This window comes from Trichoderma evansii, assembly GCF_050947405.1.
Source record: "Trichoderma evansii strain SZMC 28006 chromosome Unknown GGI43scaffold_8, whole genome shotgun sequence".
In the NCBI taxonomy this organism is placed as follows: Eukaryota; Fungi; Ascomycota; class Sordariomycetes; order Hypocreales; family Hypocreaceae; genus Trichoderma; species Trichoderma evansii.
In genome coordinates, this window is record NW_028145198.1 from 761,987 (window position 1) to 782,630 (window position 20,644).

At 47.8% G+C, this 20,644-nt stretch overlaps 10 protein-coding genes across 10 annotated transcripts; 6 read left to right on the top strand and 4 right to left on the bottom strand.

Annotated features, from left to right (window-relative positions):
* Window positions 1-225: 225 nt before the first annotated feature.
* Window positions 226-1,269, top strand: GGI43DRAFT_383224 (alpha/beta fold hydrolase; the record flags this gene model as incomplete). Its single annotated transcript, XM_083203356.1, has 3 exons — window positions 226-692; window positions 766-1,029; window positions 1,107-1,269. The coding sequence occupies 3 exons, from the start codon at window positions 226-228 to the stop codon at window positions 1,267-1,269; spliced, it is 894 nt and encodes a 297-aa protein (XP_083061301.1).
* Window positions 1,270-1,599: 330 nt separating this feature from the next.
* GGI43DRAFT_362485 (uncharacterized protein) lies at window positions 1,600-3,176 on the top strand. The gene is made up of 4 exons (XM_083202397.1): window positions 1,600-1,901; window positions 1,970-2,296; window positions 2,372-2,506; window positions 2,592-3,176. Exons 1-4 carry the CDS (start codon window positions 1,665-1,667, stop codon window positions 3,012-3,014), a joined length of 1,122 nt encoding a protein of 373 aa, XP_083061302.1. The 5' UTR covers window positions 1,600-1,664; the 3' UTR covers window positions 3,015-3,176.
* A 396-nt stretch (window positions 3,177-3,572) lies between these two features.
* Window positions 3,573-5,013, bottom strand: GGI43DRAFT_433721 (aldo/keto reductase family protein). Its single transcript, XM_083209787.1, has 2 exons — window positions 4,204-5,013; window positions 3,573-4,133 (listed from the first exon to the last, which is right to left on the bottom strand). Exons 1-2 carry the CDS (start codon window positions 4,727-4,729, stop codon window positions 3,637-3,639), a joined length of 1,023 nt encoding a protein of 340 aa, XP_083061303.1. The 5' UTR covers window positions 4,730-5,013; the 3' UTR covers window positions 3,573-3,636.
* A 925-nt stretch (window positions 5,014-5,938) lies between these two features.
* GGI43DRAFT_362518 (uncharacterized protein) lies at window positions 5,939-7,839 on the top strand. The gene is made up of 2 exons (XM_083202399.1): window positions 5,939-6,091; window positions 6,142-7,839. Exons 1-2 carry the CDS (start codon window positions 6,045-6,047, stop codon window positions 7,718-7,720), a joined length of 1,626 nt encoding a protein of 541 aa, XP_083061304.1. The 5' UTR covers window positions 5,939-6,044; the 3' UTR covers window positions 7,721-7,839.
* On the bottom strand, window positions 7,837-9,654 carry GGI43DRAFT_362522 (allantoate permease family MFS transporter). Its single transcript, XM_083202400.1, has 2 exons — window positions 8,640-9,654; window positions 7,837-8,571 (listed from the first exon to the last, which is right to left on the bottom strand). Exons 1-2 carry the CDS (start codon window positions 9,485-9,487, stop codon window positions 7,953-7,955), a joined length of 1,467 nt encoding a protein of 488 aa, XP_083061305.1. The 5' UTR covers window positions 9,488-9,654; the 3' UTR covers window positions 7,837-7,952.
* A 587-nt stretch (window positions 9,655-10,241) lies between these two features.
* GGI43DRAFT_403530 (Zn(II)2Cys6 transcription factor) lies at window positions 10,242-13,201 on the bottom strand. The gene is made up of 6 exons (XM_083205800.1): window positions 12,735-13,201; window positions 12,544-12,666; window positions 12,437-12,477; window positions 12,227-12,355; window positions 10,947-12,173; window positions 10,242-10,883 (listed from the first exon to the last, which is right to left on the bottom strand). Exons 1-6 carry the CDS (start codon window positions 12,800-12,802, stop codon window positions 10,294-10,296), a joined length of 2,178 nt encoding a protein of 725 aa, XP_083061306.1. The 5' UTR covers window positions 12,803-13,201; the 3' UTR covers window positions 10,242-10,293.
* Window positions 13,202-14,248: 1,047 nt separating this feature from the next.
* On the top strand, window positions 14,249-17,509 carry GGI43DRAFT_403531 (5-oxo-L-prolinase). Its single transcript, XM_083205801.1, has one exon. The coding sequence runs from the start codon at window positions 14,283-14,285 to the stop codon at window positions 17,424-17,426; it is 3,144 nt and encodes a 1,047-aa protein (XP_083061307.1). The 5' UTR covers window positions 14,249-14,282; the 3' UTR covers window positions 17,427-17,509.
* A 26-nt stretch (window positions 17,510-17,535) lies between these two features.
* On the top strand, window positions 17,536-18,295 carry GGI43DRAFT_403532 (uncharacterized protein). Its single transcript, XM_083205802.1, has one exon. It carries the CDS (start codon window positions 17,738-17,740, stop codon window positions 18,047-18,049), a length of 312 nt encoding a protein of 103 aa, XP_083061308.1. The 5' UTR covers window positions 17,536-17,737; the 3' UTR covers window positions 18,050-18,295.
* Window positions 18,296-18,341: 46 nt separating this feature from the next.
* On the bottom strand, window positions 18,342-19,114 carry GGI43DRAFT_362546 (uncharacterized protein). Its single transcript, XM_083202401.1, has 2 exons — window positions 18,735-19,114; window positions 18,342-18,685 (listed from the first exon to the last, which is right to left on the bottom strand). Exons 1-2 carry the CDS (start codon window positions 18,960-18,962, stop codon window positions 18,545-18,547), a joined length of 369 nt encoding a protein of 122 aa, XP_083061309.1. The 5' UTR covers window positions 18,963-19,114; the 3' UTR covers window positions 18,342-18,544.
* A 525-nt stretch (window positions 19,115-19,639) lies between these two features.
* GGI43DRAFT_362676 (uncharacterized protein) lies at window positions 19,640-20,171 on the top strand. Its single transcript, XM_083202406.1, has one exon. The coding sequence runs from the start codon at window positions 19,742-19,744 to the stop codon at window positions 20,108-20,110; it is 369 nt and encodes a 122-aa protein (XP_083061310.1). The 5' UTR covers window positions 19,640-19,741; the 3' UTR covers window positions 20,111-20,171.
* Window positions 20,172-20,644: the final 473 nt, after the last annotated feature.

The following is a 20,644-nucleotide window of genomic DNA, read 5'->3' on the forward strand; positions in this document are numbered from 1 at the left end:
GTTTAGTGTGTGCTACCCTGCGCTCTGATTTGAAATGTGAAGATGGGCAAGCTTGGTTTACTCATTGTATTAATAAGACACTGAAATTCCGATGAAGATGGCAGGGCTGCTGGAGCAGGGGGGTGACTGACTACGCAGACTATATATATCTTAGATCTCGCAGTTTTATGTCACCTCGTTGTCTATCCGTAGATTGAAATACTAGCTGACACTTCCACTATCAAGATGTCAGAGCTGGCGTACCAGATACTCCCGACTGTCAACCAGGTCGAAGTCGGTAATTATTCCGTCTTTTATCGTGAAGCAGGGCCTCTGAATGCCCCGACTCTACTTCTTCTTCATGGCTTCCCATCGTCCTCATTCCTCTTTCGACACATGATTCCTATTCTAGCATTAACATATCATGTTATTGCTCCTGATTTTCCCGGTTTTGGATTCACAAGAAGCCCTGCGAATTTCCCTCACACATTTGACAACATAGCCGATGTCATGGAAGAGTTTCTAGATGCGCTACATATCCAAGAGTTTTCCGAATACATCATTGATTATGGCGCTCCAGTTGGGCTTCGACTTGCCGTACGGCGTCCACATGCTGTCAAGGCCATCGTATCACAAAACGGGAACGCTTACTTGGAAGGCCTTGGACCAGGGTTTGACGCAATAAGAACGTATTGGGCGTCTGGTAGCCAATCGTGAGTTAGCTTCCTGCCAATGCGGAATTTGTTGCGGAGCCATCTGTTGAAAGCTTGCAGCTAATCATCTTAGTGACCGGGATGCTCTAATCCCTTTTTTCACCCTAAACGCAACAGAGTCGCAGTACACCACCGGCACAAAGAGTCCGGAATCTCTCGAACCGGAATCGTGGTGGCTCGATTATGCACTCATGAACAACCAACCTGGAAATATAGACATGCAGCTGGATTATCTCTATGACTATCGAACAAATGTTGCGCAGTACCCACAGTATCAAGAGTATTTGCGCCAGACCCAAGTACCTCTGCTCGCTGTATGGGGAGAAAATGATCAATTGTAAGATGCTTCCTCGTACAATGAAATACTGCTACGTTATATAATCGGCCACATGCCAATTATTAACCGATGTTCAGCTTTATCCCGGCTGGCGCAGAAGCCTACAAGCGAGACTTGCCACATGCTGAGATTCATTTGATCGACGCGGGCCATTTTGCTCTGATTAGCAATCTGAAGGACATTGTGCATTACATGCTACCGTTTTTATACAAAAATTTAAAAAGTGGAAAGCATCAATAGACGTTTAGGATACGAGTCAGAATCGAAAAATTTCAATATCCTAGCTGTGGGTGTTGCTGATTCAGAAATGACAGAATATAGCTTGCGTTCATATAGGCACAAAGGGGGGTTATGTGGATGAAATAGATCTCTAATAATATTTTAGTGTATAGTTTCCTTAACTCAACAGTCTCAATAGTACCACCCTATTCAGTTTGTTTTGGTGAGCATTACAATAGGCAAAGTGGCGTGCGGAGTTTTGCATGATGTAGCTCTTGTTTCCGAGTCCGAGTCGCCCCACTTATAGATGACGGGCGCCTTTTCCCCTTTACTCTATTCATAAACTCGACATAAAAGTCTGCAGCATTTTCTGGCTCTTTTCTCAGTATTTTGAACACGCCAAAAAAAAAAAAAAAATGGCGTCGCAACAGTCTGGTCTCGACCGCACGTTTGTGAATCTAACCGACGATCCCGCGGAGGGACGAGGCGCAAGGCGGACGTATATCCGTCGTGCGGTAATGAAGAGCTACCACGAGCGCCGAAGCCAGAAGAAGAGAATCTCGAAATCTGAGGCTGATGCCACTAAAGAGAGAGCTGAAATGCATTTAGCATCACTAATAGACAGACAAATGGCACCGCAACCCTATGCCCTGGTTAGTATTCATGGATCAACATGTCTTTCTCCTGTTATCTCCGATGGCATCATCTTACTGTATTCAAGATTCCCAAGTTCATCCTTTTTGAGCGGATAAAATACTCAGAGCCACCAATGATAAACACAAGCTGTTTTATACTACGGTATCTCTGTGGCCAAGTCTCCAAGGCCTCGCAAGACTTGTCTTTTGTGGGATTCATCCACAATACCTCTTCTAACCATGAGCTCCAAGGTAGCTCCGAACATATGATTATGAATCTCAATCCTCTCAAAACAAGCCTGAACCTATTGCAAGTATACGGTATTTCTAGAAATAACTCCATCGGTGTCACCGCAGACAATGAGTCATTATGGGAATTAATACACCAGCATCAAGAATGGATATACTCAAAGGCAGGGAGCAAGCTTTCGTCGTCTTCGCACGGCGATGTTGTGAACTTGCTTGCTCAAAGCTAACCTGCTATTAAGATACCTACTTTCAGCCAATGGGAGTTGCTATCTGCTGCGCAAGCCACTACCATTTACCTTCTCTTACGAGTTAAGCAGGGGAGGAACAGCGCAGCATTTCCAAATGGGGACATTGCACTCCTCTTCACACTTGGGGTGAGCTCCATCGCCTATCTCGTTCATTTTTTTCTCCACTCTATTCCATGAAACTTAATAATAGGAAACTAATCAAAAATTAAAGACTATTTTTAGGCACATCCATACAACCCCGTTATTAGATAGCTGCCCTCGACATGACTGGACGCAATGGGTGCTTTACGAATCCTTCATGCGCGTTGCCACTATATACTTCTCTTTGAGCACCGTAGTATCCACAGATTTTGGATTACCGTGCGACAAGCCCAAAGATTGGTGCATTGATGCTATGCCGGTGCCAGCTACAAAAGCTTCATGGGCTGCTGTAAACGCTGCAGATTGGATGAGCGTCTTACCACTGGAAAAAGACCTCAGGTGGAGAGACTTGATAGCTACTACCGCATCTTTAAACGACTCTCCCGTAGAAATATGGAAAGAAAGCTCTGATGAACTTGGCATGGTTGTTATGATGACGATGAACTTAATGTCCCAGCGGCCACAATATTCAATGCCCTCTCCTCCTGTGTAGAATAGATGGCTGAAGTTGGTTATCATCTGCCAATAACTTCTCTAAAAGCTGCGTGGGATTCTATTGGGCGTTGGAAGGCGTTATTTTGCGAAGTATACGGTTATTTGATTCCATCATTTGGGAGATTTCATGAATGCGGTGGATGGTCTTTTGGTTTGAGTGGTAGAACTAAGAAGTAAGCCGTGTTTCTTTATTCTTCGCAGCGTTGTGATTTATCTGCTGGGCATATATCAACGTTGAAATTAACAATTTGTTTAGTAAACTGGCAAGCGGTGCGAAGAAAAACAGGGACAGAGGAAATTTTGAACACACAAGGTGGTAACTATGCACACACATACGCTAAGATCAGCCCACGCTAATTGGCGCTCTTGTTGCTGTTTTGTACGTGGATATTCATTTTGCGGTCCCTGTTTTTCTTCGCACCCCTTGACTGGTTACCCGGACGTTTTGGACTGCCATAATAGGCAAATGCCACCCATCTGTAGCCTCAAATGAGCGCCAAAGCGCAGCACAAGTCCTCAATTCTTTTAACAGTGGAAATAGGTCCATTTGTGAAAATCTCGGGGGAAAAGAAAATAAATACATTGAATTTAGCGAAATGCGACGTCTGTATCCGGCGTTTCTATGAGTGGCCTTCGTAGGTATATTCAAGTGATGTGTACCAGGGGTTTTGGCTGGTTGCCTTTTGGAGAATCCACGCGGCGTCAAGAGCTTTTACAACTTCCTCCGGTAAGGGACCCTTCTCCAGGTCCGCGATGTTTTGATGTAGCTGCTCAATCCTACTTACTCCGAAAATGACACCATCATTTCCACCGTCCTTGGCAAATTTTAAAGCAGAGTGGTGCATCACCCAGCGCAACGCAACCTCGGGCATAGTCAAGCTGTGTTTCTCAGCGGCTTGTCGAAGGATACCGAGCGCCTTCCATAGGTTGTCGTTGAAATACAGTTCCCGGAAGATGGGGCCCAGGAACGTGCTAGTGCTAAAGCGACCACCTTGCTCTTCGTCCTCAGCAGACTTGTATTTCCCAGTCAACATGCCTCCACCGAGCGGCGTAAAAATGACAATCTCCAATCCAAAACGGCGGCAAGCGGGAATGACTTCAGTTTCAAGATTGCGAGCTTGATAGTGGTATGTTAGCCTCGAGCTAATTTCCTGATTCCAAGAGATTAAAAGGGGATGGGTCCTTACTGATGGCATTGTAAACTCCCTGGTAAATGGTAGGTTTCACCCAACCTCGAGCTTGACACAGCATAACAATCTCCGCGACTTCATAGGCTGTGAAGTTGCTAACACCAAGTTGCTTGAACTTGCCCTCCTTGTACAGCTCATTTGCGGCTTCGAGTGTCTCAGTAAAAGGGGTAGTGCGATCGGCCGAATGAAGGTAGAAGATGTCTACGCAATCAGTGCCAAGCTCTGATAGAGACGTTTCCAGATCCTTGCGAAGATTGGCAGCTGAATGAGCTCCGTTACCGAAGGGGTAGCTCTTGGTAGCGATCTTGAAGCCGCGTTCTTTCCATCCTGCTTGTGCGGTGAAGGCTTCCTGCTTAAACCCAGAGTATATGCGAGCTGTATCAAGTTCATTGTATCCGTGGCTTTGAAAAGCATCAAGGTGCTGCTTGAATTCTTCAACTGTTGTCACACGGTTGTCTGCTGAAGCTTCGGGAGGGCCATAGGTCATGAGACCGAGGATAACTCTGGGCTTTGGGGACGCCATTATGCTTGTGGTATGAGGTTTTTGAGAAGTAATGGATATTTGATGATGTTAGGAAGAATGATTCTATATTTAACGAGAGGCTTTGAGTTTATTTTATATCTATTTGGTCCTCTACCAGCTCAGTCCCCAATAACGCGATTCATAGCCGTATAGAGAGCCATGTAAAACCTATTCAGGCCTATCGCACGCCGCTTTGGGTATGACATTGACACGCTAACCCCAATTTGGCATTACATCGCCTCGAGACCCTTTGGCCTTTGGCGGCGGACATGATATATGGGAAGAAAAGCAAAGTCCGACAAAAGGCATCCGCAAAAATACAAAATAGGATATTCAGCGAGCAAATTCAATCATATATCGGAAATAGATGTTAATTCCGGAGGTCAGTCTGTGAAGAAAAATGATTCTTTCTGCGCAGCCCGCCGGAGACACGGCTTTAAGAGCCTGGTTGTAAGCCTTCGAGCTAATATGTAGTTACTGGCCAACGTCCTGAACAGGAAGAAGTCGGATCGACTTCGAATGGCATGAGTCAGATTCTAGCTCTTAGGATGTGGCAGTTAAGACCAGAGAGGCCACCATTACAAGGACCAAGCGTGTTACCCAAAATATCGAATAAGAGGGCGACATCCTTTTTGCCAAAACTCACCTTCTATTAAGTCATGCGACGGTACATTACCTCTAAAATTGAACTGTAACCTTAATAAGATAAGAAGCAAGCGGAGCAGTTAATTGAAGGAAGATATGGAGTGTTCCAATGTGGCCTCGACCGCTGCAAGGAAAATTTGGAGCAGTTAAAGCCACGTCACCTAAGACATAACCTATAAGGCCACAGAATTCTGAATAGCTTGCCACATTTAACGTTGTGAAAACCGTCTGCTCTTTGACTCCCTTCAACCATGTGTCACCCTTTACTTATATTCTGTGGAACCAGGCAACATCGTTGCATCTCTTGTGATAGGGTACATGTTGCTAATTTTCCTCATATGCTTCCATTTACTGGTTGGATCGTATCACACACGCCTATCGTGTCTATCCAGCAATATTTTCTTAATTTTGGTTCATGAATCTTAACAATATATAATCTCATTGGCTTATGGGTCTATTTGTTCATGTGACTAGCATGGAAAACTGTTTTGTGTCATATATGAGTGTCTCGTTTCACACGATATCTTACACTCCCTCGATTACCCCTCATCTAATCCATTTAGCTATAAGATGGAAAGCAATACTTAAGCTAACCTCTTCATTCTATTTCACGTTCCATTCGCTAAAAAAGTGTATTGCGATAATAAAAAAGCTTCATCTCACGCCCTATATGCGCTCAATTAGTACGATGACGAAAGATACGCGGCCTGAAATATCGTGAGTTTGTTGCTATTGCGTTTCTTATTCATTGGTGCTGATATTAGTAGTCCGTATGCATTTCCTAGTATTGCATTAAATTTTCAAGGCGGCAGCACCCTTTATATTTCGGCCCACTTGCTCACCCAAAGCCATAAGCTAGGGTCTATGGTTCTTCAACAGAATACACTGCAATTTACGGATGTTTCTGCAGATTCCGGCCATGTCCTCGTACATTACCTTTTTACGGGTACCTACCAGTGCCTTAGGCCCAAAAAGCTCTCTGTTCAAGACGGAGTGGCAGCCGAATTCCTGACAAGCGTTCGCGTTTACAACGTCGCTCAAACTTACACACTCCAACCTCTTGTGGAGCTCGCCAAAGATGAAATTCAGAAACTGGGTAAAAATCTCCGAACTACATTAATATTTGACTTGGTTAAAGACGCATATCCAAGCCCAAGAACCGACGATATATGGCTCAGTACCTACCTAAAGGCACAACTGAGACTTTTCCTCGAGAGTCCTCTGAAGTCACTAGCAGAAAAGAAAGTCGAGGATCAAGCAGCTATGTCGATCAGTGATCTTTTATTTAAGAGTATGTCCGAAATATATCACGAACATACAGTCTCACTACACGAGGGGCAAAGCCAAGCTATGGGACAAGCATCGACAAATACTGCAAAAGAGTCGGAAGAGCAAGCTTCTGAGGATGCAGAGGAACAGGCCGCTCGAGAAGCTGATGCGATTGCCGAAGAAGAGCGTGAAATAGCCCGATTGCTTAATAAAAAGAATAATTCGTTCATGGGATTGTCATCTAAATTAGAGCAGAGGCTAAGTCAGCTCCAGGCTAAGGCGATGGAACGGGTCAAGGAACAAGCTGCCTGTAAAGCAGAGTGTCTTGCTCGTGAAGCTGAAGGACAGGCAGCCAGAGAAGCAAGAAAAGAAGCTGCTACGAGTGCACATCCTGAGTCGACACACCGGCTTCATAAAGAGTCTGTAGAGACTGAAGCTTTGAGAGAAGATAAGATGATTCAAAAATATAGCGCACCCGGTGGTGTAGAACTTTTTGATCCTTTGGTAATAGGGAAAGCAGATACAACAAAGGACGATGCGATTCATCTCGAAGCTAAGGCTGCACAAGACAACGGAATCAACACGAGCCAGAATAATGTGACCAATACGGAGGCTCTGGGAGTTACAAAAGAGAAAGAGAAGAAAAAAGAAAAGAATAAGAAGAAAAAGAATAATAATAAGAGCGTTGCCGCCATTAATCCGACGCCTGGGGTATCAGAGGGTTGCCTACTAGAGAAGTCTAACCAAAATACCAAAGATGGGAGCAATGTGTGGCTTGATCCATGGATTGTTACGGATCCGAAAAAGGGCAAAGCGAAGAATAAGAAATCAGACGTTAAAACTTCGGTATCTGGATCACCGAGTGTTGATCTAACTGATGCGCATAATCACGAAGCAAGGGCTGATGAGAATAAGACGACACGAGCTGATGATGAGATGTGGAGTTTTTGGGGATTTGAGAGGAAGCCCAAGAAAAACGATACCGCAATGGTGGACCGAGAGTCTGTTCTACCCTTGCCACTACCTCCATGTGATCCTAAAGCACTAGGTATACAAATAGATAGCGGGCTCGCTTGATAGGATTCAGAAAGATAATATTATGTTTTTGCTGTCTAATAATGATGGCGAAGATACTTCACCCCACTAAAACAAGAAGGATTTCATTGCATAACCATTGCTCCAATTAGTAGCTTGCATGCATATAACTACTAACAAATCTATGTTTCATATGCGCTAAGCTGAAGAATAGGAACGGTGGGGGCTTGTCAGAGAATGAGATAAATAAAAGGTATGTGTTAATATAACGCAGTTAGAGATGATATTTAAAATCTGTGGCTCTATCGCCATCTTTCACCTTTCGCGTATCCTCTTTTTCTCCACTTTCAATCTTCTTCTTTTCGTTATTGAGGTATCTCAAGTAGAACCAGTTGGTAGTGATGATCAACTGCACTACACCCAAAGCGCCGACAGAGAAGGCATTCCCCAGGACATATGGCGCTGTCCTATAAATTTGGCCAGCAACAATGCCAGCTGTGTTTCCGATACTCTGCTGCACGCCAATTGCTGTCGCGCGTCGATAGTGCGGCGCGAAATTGACATTGAGCCACGTCATGTTCAGTCCAGGGCCATTATACACGGCGATGGCGCAGAGAAAAGTGCCAAAGAACTTGACACCGTTGGGCGTAGGGCAGAGTATGAGGATGTAGCCGACAATGCCTGGGACATTGGCAAGGAAGAGAAGCGGCCCTCGGATGCAAGTCCGGTCAGATACATATGCGAAGGCTATGAAGCATATTCCTCCGAAGATGTATACCGGGATGCTGAGGTATTGTGCCTGGATAGAAGAATATCCCATGTTGACTAGAATCGAAGGCAAGAAGGTGGAGAAGCCGTATAGGAGGATGTCCTGGCAGAATTGTATAGCACCACTGTAGGTCAATAGTGAGTATGGATCCGTCATCGATATTCGAGGTTTTTTCTTGGAAAATAGCCTTACCTGATGTATAACTTTGGGTCCTTCAGAGCAATACGAATCTCCTTCGAGTCAAACTCTTCGCTGCCCATATAGTGCGCCCGCTGCGCCTCACGAACTTTCATCATAGCCTTCTCTTCTTCCGTGAGGAACCAAGCTTCGGTGGGGTTATTCGGCAAGCCGAACCAAATGACCGGCGCGATGAGGAAGCTGCAAATGCCTTCGATGATGAATACCCACCTCCAACCTTCAAGTCCGCCGATGCCGTCCATCTTGAGGATGCAATACGCAAGCAAGCCTCCGAAAGCGCCTGAGATTGCTGTGCACACAAAGAGATACGACACTCTCATTCCCTGCTCATGGCGCTTGTATACCATTGTGAGATACAAGTTTAGTGCAGGGAATAGTCCAGCCTCACAGCCTCCCAAGACAAGTCGTACAGCAAATAGACCTGCCACGTTATGGATAAAGCCCGAGAAGATAGTTGCCAGAGACCAAACAGTGCAGAGGCCCGTGAGCAGAACCCGTGGCGTTATCCGCTTCATCAAGATACTCCATGGAGCTTCAAAAACCACATATGTTGCATAGAAGATGGAAACCGCCGTAGAAAATTCCTTTGGGCTAGCGCCGATATCTTCAGGCATGCCGGCGACCTTGACGTTGCCGATGTTACTGCGGTCAAGGAAGCATGTCAAATAGACAAGCATGATGATGGGGACGAAGTAGGTGTCCAGCTTCAGCAATAAACGCTTCTCGGCATTTGGATCGAGGATTGGGATGGATGACTCTTCGATGTCATGATGAGAGACATCACGAGAAGATGGGCGCTTCTCATCGTCGTCGAAACCGACATTGACTTGTTCAGCGGCCATGCTGCGTAGAAGATGTTCAACAACTAGTCTTCTAGAGCGTCTTTACGTGAAGCAATAAGAAGATTGAAAAAAGGGTGCACGAAACAAGAATGCTGATATTCTGAACCCCACGTTAAAAGTAGCTGAAATTAAACCCCATGGGGAACCTGGGTTCAAATGTAACTCCCTGTGGATCAGCGTGGGCATCACGATCCATTTAAACAAAGAAGCGGCTCTACTAGAAACGGAAGAGCAAGCCCGTCTGCTCGCAAAAAAATGCCACATTATTATTTTTCTTAGCAGCTCGTAGCCCTTCGAACGAAAAATCTCTTATCGTTAATGCCGATTGCGGACGTCAGTTCAAGACCACCACAAACACCCGGCTGAAAGATAGCAAACGTTGGCGATAGCCTAGTTCTTTGGATGACAGTGGAGTGTGCGGGGCAGGTCGGAGACCCTCACCGACCCCTGGGGCTGGGGGCGCTATGGTTGAAGAAGAGGGATGGCGGCGTGCGGGGAAGTTGGAGATAGTGCTGATGGGCAAGATATTGAGACGGCCTTGACAGTATTGGGGATGGCTGACGTCGTGCCAGTGGCCATGTGGAGATATGTTGATCATGTCGTTGCATTGCATCCTCGTCACATTACGAAATGGGCACACTCTGCAGCTTGCCACGTTTGCTCGTTTAGATGTTGACTTTGTGGGTACATGATAAATAGATGACCCTTGCAGAACGAGATAGGAGAGGGGAAGTGGCATGAGATTGAGAACAGATAAGGTATCACGCGGCTAAGTTTTATTCGCTTCTACATACATAGATAATATCTCATGCTGCATTGCCCTGACCCATGAAATCAAACATCCACTCTCGAATATCAGTCCCGCCAGTTCCCCCAATCGTTGATGTGCGCTGCGCCAAATCCACGTCTAAATCCATTGTCGGATATGCAAAACCCTCTTCCCAAAGTCCAAAATCCATACCTGTATTCACGCTGTCGTCATAAAATGGTTCGTTTAATGCGTTGCTATCTACAACCGGGAAAGTAAGAGGCATATTTGCAGTGGTTGCGCTGGTATCGTATGCGTTTATATGGTATGGCGCCATCGATATCCGCGGAGGGACGACGCCCTTGCCTTGTATGGAAGCTTCCAAAGCTTGAGAGCCAGGCGACATCATGGCAAGTTGTTGATTGGGAGCAGTGAGAGGCGTAATACTTGAGCCAGAGTATATGCTCACAAGCAACTCATAACGAGCGCCCATATGACTATTACCTCTCTCTCCCATATTCCTCAACAGGCCAAGCCCGGCCGTCATAGCAAGTGTATTAGCAGTATTGTCAGGAAATGCCGTGCATACCATAACAAGTACAATCGTGGCTGAGAAGATGTGCTCGCCATCCATATAGCCATACGTTGCTAAAGTGCTAGATTAGTGAACTGAACTCATTGGTGAAGCGTGGATAAATTTCAGCAACTTACCAACCATGTCTCTCTGAGCTACGATGGCCATCATATTAATAACATCTTGCGCTGCTCCAATACACATATCAATAACTCTCACAGTCGTTTGCGAAAGCCCTTCTTTCCAGTCACGCTCTTTCTCTGCTGCACCGCCTCCGCCTCGGATAGCCTGCAAGCGCTTCTGCACGACATGGAAAAGCAGTGGTCTAACAGTCATGTTGATGCATTGATAGTAATGTGCAAGCGCTCCTACACTCTCACGACTAAACGAAAGCTGTGCGGGGTCGAATCGTAGGTCATCTGGCACCTCGCGATTCCATTTTGAAAGCGAGAAGATGATGTTTTGCACTGATGCCATAAGGCTCTTACCGGATTTTGGTGCCGACTTGTTCGACCTCCGATATATAGTCATATGAATCCGGCCGAGGATGCGAGAAAGCTCGGTATAGTGTCGCAGGACCACGGCAGGACAGTATTCGGGGTCTCCCGGCAGCAGCGACGGCATGTCTACTCCAATATCTTCATCTTGTATAGTGATGGGATTACCGGATTTGACGCACAATATCCTATCGAGGCTATAGATAGACCACCAAACACGCCTGCGGTGCTCTCTGGTCATTTTGTCCAATTCTTGGCCTTGTTGTGAATAGTAGTGTGGACTGACTTCCTGATGCAAGCCAAGCGAAATAGCCATGCGCAAAGCTTTGCCGATATATTGAAACGCCGCATCTCTGCGATTCATATTCTGCATAAAGTATCCTGCGAGAGCCAAAGTCTCGACACAGAGAATAGACCCTTCTTCATGTGTCTCTGGGAGAAGATTTACCGCATCTCTAAAATAGTCAAAGCCCGGAGGCCCTCGAAAGTCCACCCATTGATTGACCGAGTACAACTGCCCAAAGGCCAGGACGAGGAGCACTTTGGCATATTCTAGGCATTCCGTCTTGTCAGAAGGATCGGGTGGTCCGCTGTATGCCTGGAGAAGCAAGCGCTCAAACGAATCTCTGGGATCGGTAAAGGCGAAAATAGTGCCAATGTACATGTACTGTGCTGAAAAGAGCCTTCGTGCCATATCAATGGGGGGTAATCGCGAGCGAATGCTGAAAACTGCTTGTCGCCTCGAAGGTAAAGCGCCAGGCTCATAAAAATTCGAGGGCAAATCGAGGCTCCCATCATCACCTGGGAAGCCTGAGAGCTTTCTCACATTGCGAAGGAAGTTGTCGGATGAGGCAGGACCTTGGAAGCCTGGAAGAAGGTGAGCATATAGAATAATTCATAAATACACCAGTTTTGCATACTCGTAGAAGGCTTATCTAGACTGAGTTGGGTGAATGGCTCAAGCAGAGGCTGCTCATCTTCGAAATCGTCGTCTTCGTCATTGGTGTTGCGGTGGCCATGGGTAGCAGATGAGCCTCCAGGCTGCATGCCTGCATCAAAACGTATTAGCGATCAAAATAGCCTTCTTTAAACACTGCTAGTGAATAAATAAGGAAAATATTCCTACTGACTGTCTAAAATCTTTGCTTTTGCTTCCAGTTCTCGTAAATAACTGTATCCGGTCAAATTAGATCTAATGTGCGTGCAAACGTAGAAGCATGAATGCAATTCCACTTACGGTTCATTAACCAGTATTTTTCTGGTGCCCTCATAAACACACGTTATTCGAGCATCACGACATCTTGAGCACGTAGGCTTCTCTTTGGAACAGTAAGATCGTCGTTGGCGGCAGTTGAGACAGCTATTCGCATGTAATATAAGTATATAATTTTGCCCTTGCTTCATATGAAAAGATAGAACACCACTTACGCAACAGGCCGTGAAGTAAACTGCTCCACAGGCTGTCCCGTCCCTGCAGTAGAATCGGGAGAAGCCATCCTACGCCAAGTCTACCACCTGATAGGGTAATGCTACTCTCTGCTTAACTCTTCGAGCCGAAGAACCCTGCGTGGTGGGGAAACGGCCCTGTCCTCCCGCAGTATTTGACTTTTCCAGAACCACCTATTCGCACCTGCAAGAGCCTCAGCATAATTCCAGGCCTGCTGATCGGAACCTCTGCCGCGGGGGACTATTCCGATATGGAAACCAGCCTACACGAGCCCTTTTCTCGCTCGCAAGGCTTTCCAGCCGCAGCCTCAAACACAGCAGTAAAATCCCGATCTGTAAAATCCCGATATCACGGCCAACAGACGGTATCACTGACAGGGCTTCATCCCCGCGATTTGTGCTCTCTTTTGCTCTTTTCGGTCTCCAGTCTGGAGTAATCTCAGGCGTCGGGAATCGACCCCGACGGTTCTCCTCATCTGCAGCGACGTTAACGCCATTTTGGTCTAGACTGACTCCAACGCCAACTCCCGACCCGCAGTATCGGTCGCGGGGACCCACACCGGCTTGGCGGGCGCAACTCGCGAATCACGAATTGCAGGTTTTCGCCTATTGCCGCTTTGGGGAGGGAAGATTTCCGAGGCATGGAGTTAGACTGCGACCCCGGAGATGGGGCTCGTGTGCTAGCGATGGATCGTAGAGTTTCCGACTTTTCTTTTTTCCGACACATCTTCAAGTTACCGGGAAAGCTTGATATAAAGTGCTAGCAGGTTGCTGTTCAGTAATACCCATGAACACTTCAAGCCCAACAGCTAACCTAATACCCTAATCATGGCCATTAAATCACTTCGTATCCGAGTCTCTATTGACAGAGGCGGAACTTTCACTGATGTTCACGCCTCAATCCCCGGCAGAGAAGACATCATCCTCAAACTTCTATCCGTCGATCCCGCCAATTACCAAGATGCCCCGACAGAAGGCATCCGAAGAATCTTGGAGCTGGTGACGGGTCAGCAGCTCCCTCGAGGTCAACCCCTCGACCTCTTCCACTTTGAATCTATTCGCATGGGCACAACAGTCGCCACAAATGCCCTTTTGGAGCGCAAAGGCGAGAAAGTCGCCCTGGTTACGACCAAGGGCTTCCGAGATCTCCTAGCTATCGGAAACCAGTCTCGGCCACAGATTTTTGATCTGTCAGTATCACGGCCAGAGGTCCTCTACGATTACGTGGTGGAGGTAGATGAGCGTGTAACTATGGAGGATTACACAGAAGATCCAGAGTCCAATAAAACAATTCCCACAGGAGAGGATTCACAGCTCGTTACAGCAGTCACTGGGGAGACTATTCGGGTTTTACAAGAACCCGATCTCAGCGCAGTTCAGAAACAACTCACAGACGTATGGAGTCAAGGCTTCCGTTCTGTCGCCATAGTATTCATTCATTCATATGCCTACCCTAATCACGAGCTCCTTGTCGGAAAATTGGCTTTGGAGATGGGCTTCTCCGTCACATTATCATCAGAGCTCCAGCCTATGATCAATGTGGTTCCCCGAGGAACGTCAGCTATTGCAGATGCCTATCTCACTCCCATCATCAGAAATTACATCAGCTCTATTGAAGCAAATTTCCGTGGGGGATTCTCATCAGCAGATACACGGATCGAATTCATGCAGTCAGATGGAGGCCTCGCGGACTATCGCAAATTCAGCGGCCTAAAGGCTATTCTATCCGGTCCGGCAGGTGGAGTTGTTGGCTATGCTCAGACGTCATGGGATGAAGAGGAAAAGAAGCCCATCATCGGCTTTGACATGGGCGGCACATCAACAGACGTATCCCGATATGCGGGCGTTTATGACCACGTTTTCGAAACCACCACTGCAGGCATCTCCATCCAGTCACCACAACTCGATATTCACACCGTTGCGGCCGGCGGTGGCTCTATCCTCTCATGGAGAAACGGATTATTCAACGTGGGCCCCGAGTCTGCTTCTGCTCATCCAGGCCCAGCGTGTTACCGCAAGGGCGGCCCATTAACCATCACAGACGCCAATCTGTTCCTTGGCAGAATCCTGCCAGAGTACTTCCCCAAGGTGTTTGGCCCCAAGGAAAACGAGCCGCTGAATCGCGAGATTGTCGAGACCAAGTTTGCAGAGCTTACAGATGAGATTAACAAGGACAGAAAAGCCTCGGGACTTACCCTATTTACGCCTGAGGAAGTTGCCCTTGGATTCTTAAAGGTCGCGAACGAGGGCATGGCTGGACCAATTCGAGCTCTCACAGAAGCCCGTGGCTATGACGCTGCCGACCACCATCTTGCGTGTTTCGGCGGTGCAGGTGGCCAGCATGCTTGCGCAGTAGCCAACGTCTTGGGCATTTCTCGAATCATCCTTCACAAATACTCTTCCATCCTGTCCGCTTACGGCATTTCGCTAGCAGATGTTGTCCACGAGACTCAACGACCTGCTGCGATAGTCTACAGCCCAGAGACAGAGGCCGAAATCCGATCACAGCTTGAAAATCTAACCCAGCAAGCAACAGACGCTCTATTGAAGCAGGGATTTTCTGAGAACCACATTACTCACAACTCTTACCTCAGCATGAGATACGCCGGCTCAAACAGCTCGCTCATGATTCTCAAGGGTCAGGATTGGGACTTTAAGCGAGAGTTTGAAGACGCCCACAAACGGAGTTTCGGATTCCACTTCCCAGAGAAGGACATTATTGTAGATGATATCCGTATCCGAGCTATTGGAGGTACAGGCACGAAGGAGATCAAAACCCCGTTTGCTCAACTCAAAAAGATCCAGGGTACCAGCGTGCCTTCACCTAACGCAGATGGAACGAATTCGGTGTACTTTGAGGGCTCCGGACACGTAAATACGTCCATCTACGAGCTTCAGAAGCTCATGGAGGGATCACAGATTGCTGGCCCAGCGCTCATCATCGACAACACCCAGACTATTGTTGTCGCTCCTGGTACAACAGCCACGATCTTGGACAGCTATGTCGTCATCGACGGCGCGTTAAACACAAAAGAATCAAAGTCAAAGGATGGACAGGAAGAGTTTAGCCCAATCCAGCTCACAGTCTTTGGTCACAGATTCATGGGTATTGCGGAACAAATGGGCCGCACACTAAGACGAACCGCCGTGTCAACCAACATCAAGGAGCGTCTCGATTTCTCATGCGCAATCTTCAGCCCCGATGGTGGTCTTGTTGCGAATGCGCCACACGTACCAGTCCACTTGGGGTCCATGCAATTCGCAGTCCAATATCAACATCGCCTGTGGGAAGGAAAGCTCCGTGACGGTGATGTCCTCATGTCGAATCACCCTTCATGCGGTGGCACACATCTACCCGATATCACAGTTATTACCCCTGTCTTTGACGGAGATGAACTCGCTTTTTACGTTGCCTCTCGCGGCCATCATGCTGATATTGGTGGTATTCTTCCAGGCTCAATGCCCCCGACCTCAACCGCGCTTTGGCAAGAAGGTGCCGCTATTCAGTCAACCAAGCTTGTCAGTGAAGGCCGCTTCGACGAGGCAGAAGTCGTCAGATTATTGCTGGAGGAGCCGGCCCAGTATGATGGCTGCTCGGGCACTCGCAGACTACAGGACAACATTTCCGACCTCAAAGCGCAAATCGCGGCTAACGCAAAGGGTATTGCACTGATCAAGGGACTCATTGAAGAATACGGCCTGGCTTGCGTACATAGATATATGTACGCTATTCAGCACACAGCAGAGGCTGCTGTACGATCCCTGTTGAAGAAGACCCTTGCCACAAACGACTCAAAGCCTCTCACAGCGACTGATTATATGGATGATGGAACGCCCATTACCCTTTCTATCAATATTTCTCCGGATGGTTCTGCCGTCTTTGACTTTACCGGCACTGGCCCTCATGTCCTGGGCAACACAAATGCCCCTATTGCCATCACCCATTCCGCCATCATCTACTGTCTTCGCTGCCTTGTATCATCATCCATCCCCCTCAACCAAGGCTGCCTAACGCCCATCAAGATTGTCATCCCCGAAGGCGCCATTCTGAACCCAGGTGACGGTCTTGCAGTTGTGGGCGGCAACGTCCTCACGTCTCAGCGCGTCACTGACGTCGTTCTCCGCGCATTCAACGCCTGTGCCGCCAGTCAAGGCTGCTGCAACAACCTCACCTTTGGCACTGGTGGCAAGGATCCCGTTACAGGAGAGCACAAGGAGGGCTTTGGCTATTACGAAACTATTGCAGGTGGATCTGGCGCTGGCCCCGATTGGATCGGCCAGAGCGGCGTTCATACACACATGACAAACACGAGAATTACAGACCCGGAGGTCTTTGAGAAGAGATATCCGTGCATTCTGCGCCGCTTCGAGCTACGGAAAGGATCGGGTGGAAAGGGACGCAACAGAGGCGGTGACGGAACAGTTCGAGAGATTGAGTTCCGCGTCCCTGTTCAATGCTCTATTCTCAGTGAGAGAAGATCTCGTCGTCCGTATGGTATGGAGGGCGGAGGCGATGGCGAGTCTGGTCTTAACTGTGTCAAAGTTACAGATGCGGCAACAGGACTGAAAAGAGTGATTAATCTGGGCGCAAAAGCCACTACAAGGCTGGGCCCTGGAGAGAGTGTTGTGATTCAATCCCCTGGAGGAGGAGCTTGGGGGCTAATTGAGGCATAGATAGAAGATTATGTAGCAATACTACGTTGAATAGTTTACATGGCAATAATTGAATGCCTAATATAGCATTTGTTTTCTTTTTACAGACAGCTTCGAATTGCTTACAACAGTCATGACTGCCCATTATTTACGATTGAATTATAGCCCAGCATGAACAGTGCAAAGAGCCTGTAAATATAGGTCTTCGTCATCCACTGAATGGTTTATTCAGTATGTGATAGGCCGTTGACAACATAAAACCAGATAAGCCAAGCTTTTTCATCAATCTGCAAACATGTCCTGGAACAGAAACAGCAGTCGTCAGAATTAACATGTTTGGAGACTGTAGATCCTTCACAGTAGCGATTCGAAGATCTTCTTTTCTTTTCTTCTTCTTTTTTTTTTTAGAGTCTGCTCGGCCGCTCTGTGGCACTAGCACCGGTCCTTGTTCCCTGGTACGTGCTCCATTCTATCGACAGTCCAGCCGATTCCATTTTCACGCAAGATCTCGGAGCTGGGGCCCGACCGCAGCTATAACGCCGTTAGAGCGCAGAATGATGCTTCTTCGCGAAGAGGTCCATGCGGGAGCTGAGTTTCAAGGGATGTGGTGCGACAATAGGGCGCTGCGCTGGATAAATTTTTAAGCCACCGGCGCAGGATGAATAGACACGAAAAGATGGACGAAGAAGCACGTGCTGCTAATATGAAATTATCAAAAAAAAAAAAAAAAGCGCGCATCCAAGTAAGCAACTCGTCAAATAAGCTCAACTGGATCGTGCTCCGTGATCAGACACAGGGAATCAATCGGTTTCGACTCGACTGCCCCTTTGGGAGCAATTTTAGTCTTCGCTAAAGGCGCTGCACTAAAAAGCCATTAGCTGGCTAGTGCCTGTAACTTCCGCTAAAGCAGTCAAGTGCCAGGCACCGATGCAGGAACGGAGGCGTTGGCCACCAATCAGCTGCCTCCAGGAAATGAGAAGCATTTAAAGGTGGACGCCAACGCACCAAGGGGGTCGACGTCTGCTGTCTTTATCCGTGTATTTGGCCAGCGCTGCTTGCATGCGCTGGTACAAGTTTTAATTACACAGGCGTCTAGCATTGTCTTTTGATTAAGTCGACGAGGCATGAATCGCCACGAGTCAGGCGATGCCCTTTTGGGCCCCCTCGTCAGGGCCCCTGAACGTGGTCGGGGAGAAAATCCGCCTGGGCATGTGTGGAGGAGGGGCTCGCTTTGGGCCGTCGTCGAGCGCAGATCGGTCCTCGTTTAGCCGGGAAAAGATCTGCCCTGTCAGCCCGTAATGGAAGAATTGCGAGGGCAATGTGACCAACAAGAGGCGAGTTGCAGCCGTTGGGACGTGATGGGGTGGCGGTTTGGGTTTGCTGGTGCGACGCCCTGGGCATTACCGCATGATGGATGGCGATGGAGGAATGACGAGAGTTCAAGAGAGCAAGCCGGACAATAAAGAGGAAACAAGCAATAGAATGTAAAAGAGCTAAAACAGCAGGCCAGGATAAGCAGCCAGCCACTGAAACCAGAGAACCGACCACCAGGTGCATTGACTTTACTTCTGCGACAAGCCCTGAGGTCGAGAGAAAATTTAGAGCCTGGCCTTGTACCTAAATGACACACTTTAATTTCGTCCCCGTCAATGCGCGGCTAGTGGCCAGGTCCCGTCTACCTGGACCTGCAGCCCCGTCGCATATGATCCTCATGTCTCGTCTACCTGCACGGCGCTCGGCACCCGCCCCATATTTGTTTGGGTGGCACTTGTGAGCGCTATTGGCTCTGGTCGTGGTTCAGTCGCCCTCCAAGCCAGTCCGCCCTGCGATGGCGCCTTTGCTGGGCTCGTTCGTCGCAGTCGTGGGCGTTTCGTCTCTTCTTTTTCTACTCTCCTTCTCCCTCCCCATTTTCTCTGACGTTTCTTCTCGTTTCACGCTCTCCACGCAAACAAAAAAAGACTTCGTTGGCAAAGTCTTATCCATTCATTGACCTGAACGCATCTTGGATATCGATTATCCAGTATTTATATACCCTCACACTCATTATCTGCCTCGCGAAATAACAAACCACGTATCACAACATACGCAGCAAGGTAAGCGGAGCAGCACGGTGATCTGATCGCCATTAACTGGAGAATGTAACTTGCTAACCGGTTTACAGCATTTCAAAACTTCTAGTGTATCATCGCAGATATCCGTCATCTTGCCTGATTCTACTGCTATATACTTGCTCATCACTTTCACCCATCCTCACACGCGACGCTTAGATAGCTTGTGCGCAAATCTTCACCATCACCCAAATCTCAACCACAAAAAAACACCCCGAAGAATTCAAGATGAAGTTCTCTCTGTTCGCCGTCGCCGCTCTTCCGGCCCTTGCCTTTGCTCAGTCCACCACCACTGAGACGTCGACCACCATCCTGACCAAGACTGTCACTCTCGCCAGACTTCACACAGTCACTGCTGTTGCTTCTCACAACGCCACCACCACTGCTGCTTCTTCTACCGCAGCCAGCTACCAGTCAATCGGTACTGCTGTCAGCACTGCTGTCGGCTCAACTGCTTTCAAGCCTTCAACCGTTCCCTCCACTGGTGCTCCCATCGCTTCTGCCACCAAGGGCCCCCACAGCGCTGGTGTTGCCCTTGAGGCCAGCAAGGTCGCCTTGGTCGGTGTTGCTGGAATGATGATTTTCGCTATGATGTAAATCTTTGCAAAATCATGGAATAATTGGGAGTGTGGACAATCAGGGGATGAAGCGGACCCTTTTTCTCCGCGAACAGCAACCATCTTGTCTTCTTCGCTCATTTATCACCTTTTTTCTTTTGTCATCTTGAAAAAAATAAACCCCATTCTTCTGCATGACGATCTACGATCATTACGACTCGCCGACGATTTGACAACGTGCTTCTGTTGAAAAGGGATGGGCCCTTTTCGTCCACAAAGGCCTGGCGGTCTAATTCCTTCTTATTTTTCTGATTCCCCCAAATTTTTTTTTTTTGACTGTGCTCGAGCGCGCCGATGGCGCTGCTGAGCTCATGTTCCCCATTGATACTTCGTTTCTTGGGTGATCCTGTTATGCTCGCGGTTCCTGTCGCTGAAAAGATGACTATTGCTGCGGTTGGCGATCCGTCAACCGCCCATTCTTTCATCGATTCTCATATGCTTTATCTTAAGCATTGTCTATTCTCATTCGTGAGAATTGACTGAATCTTGAAAGCCAGTATCTTGAAAGCTCAGT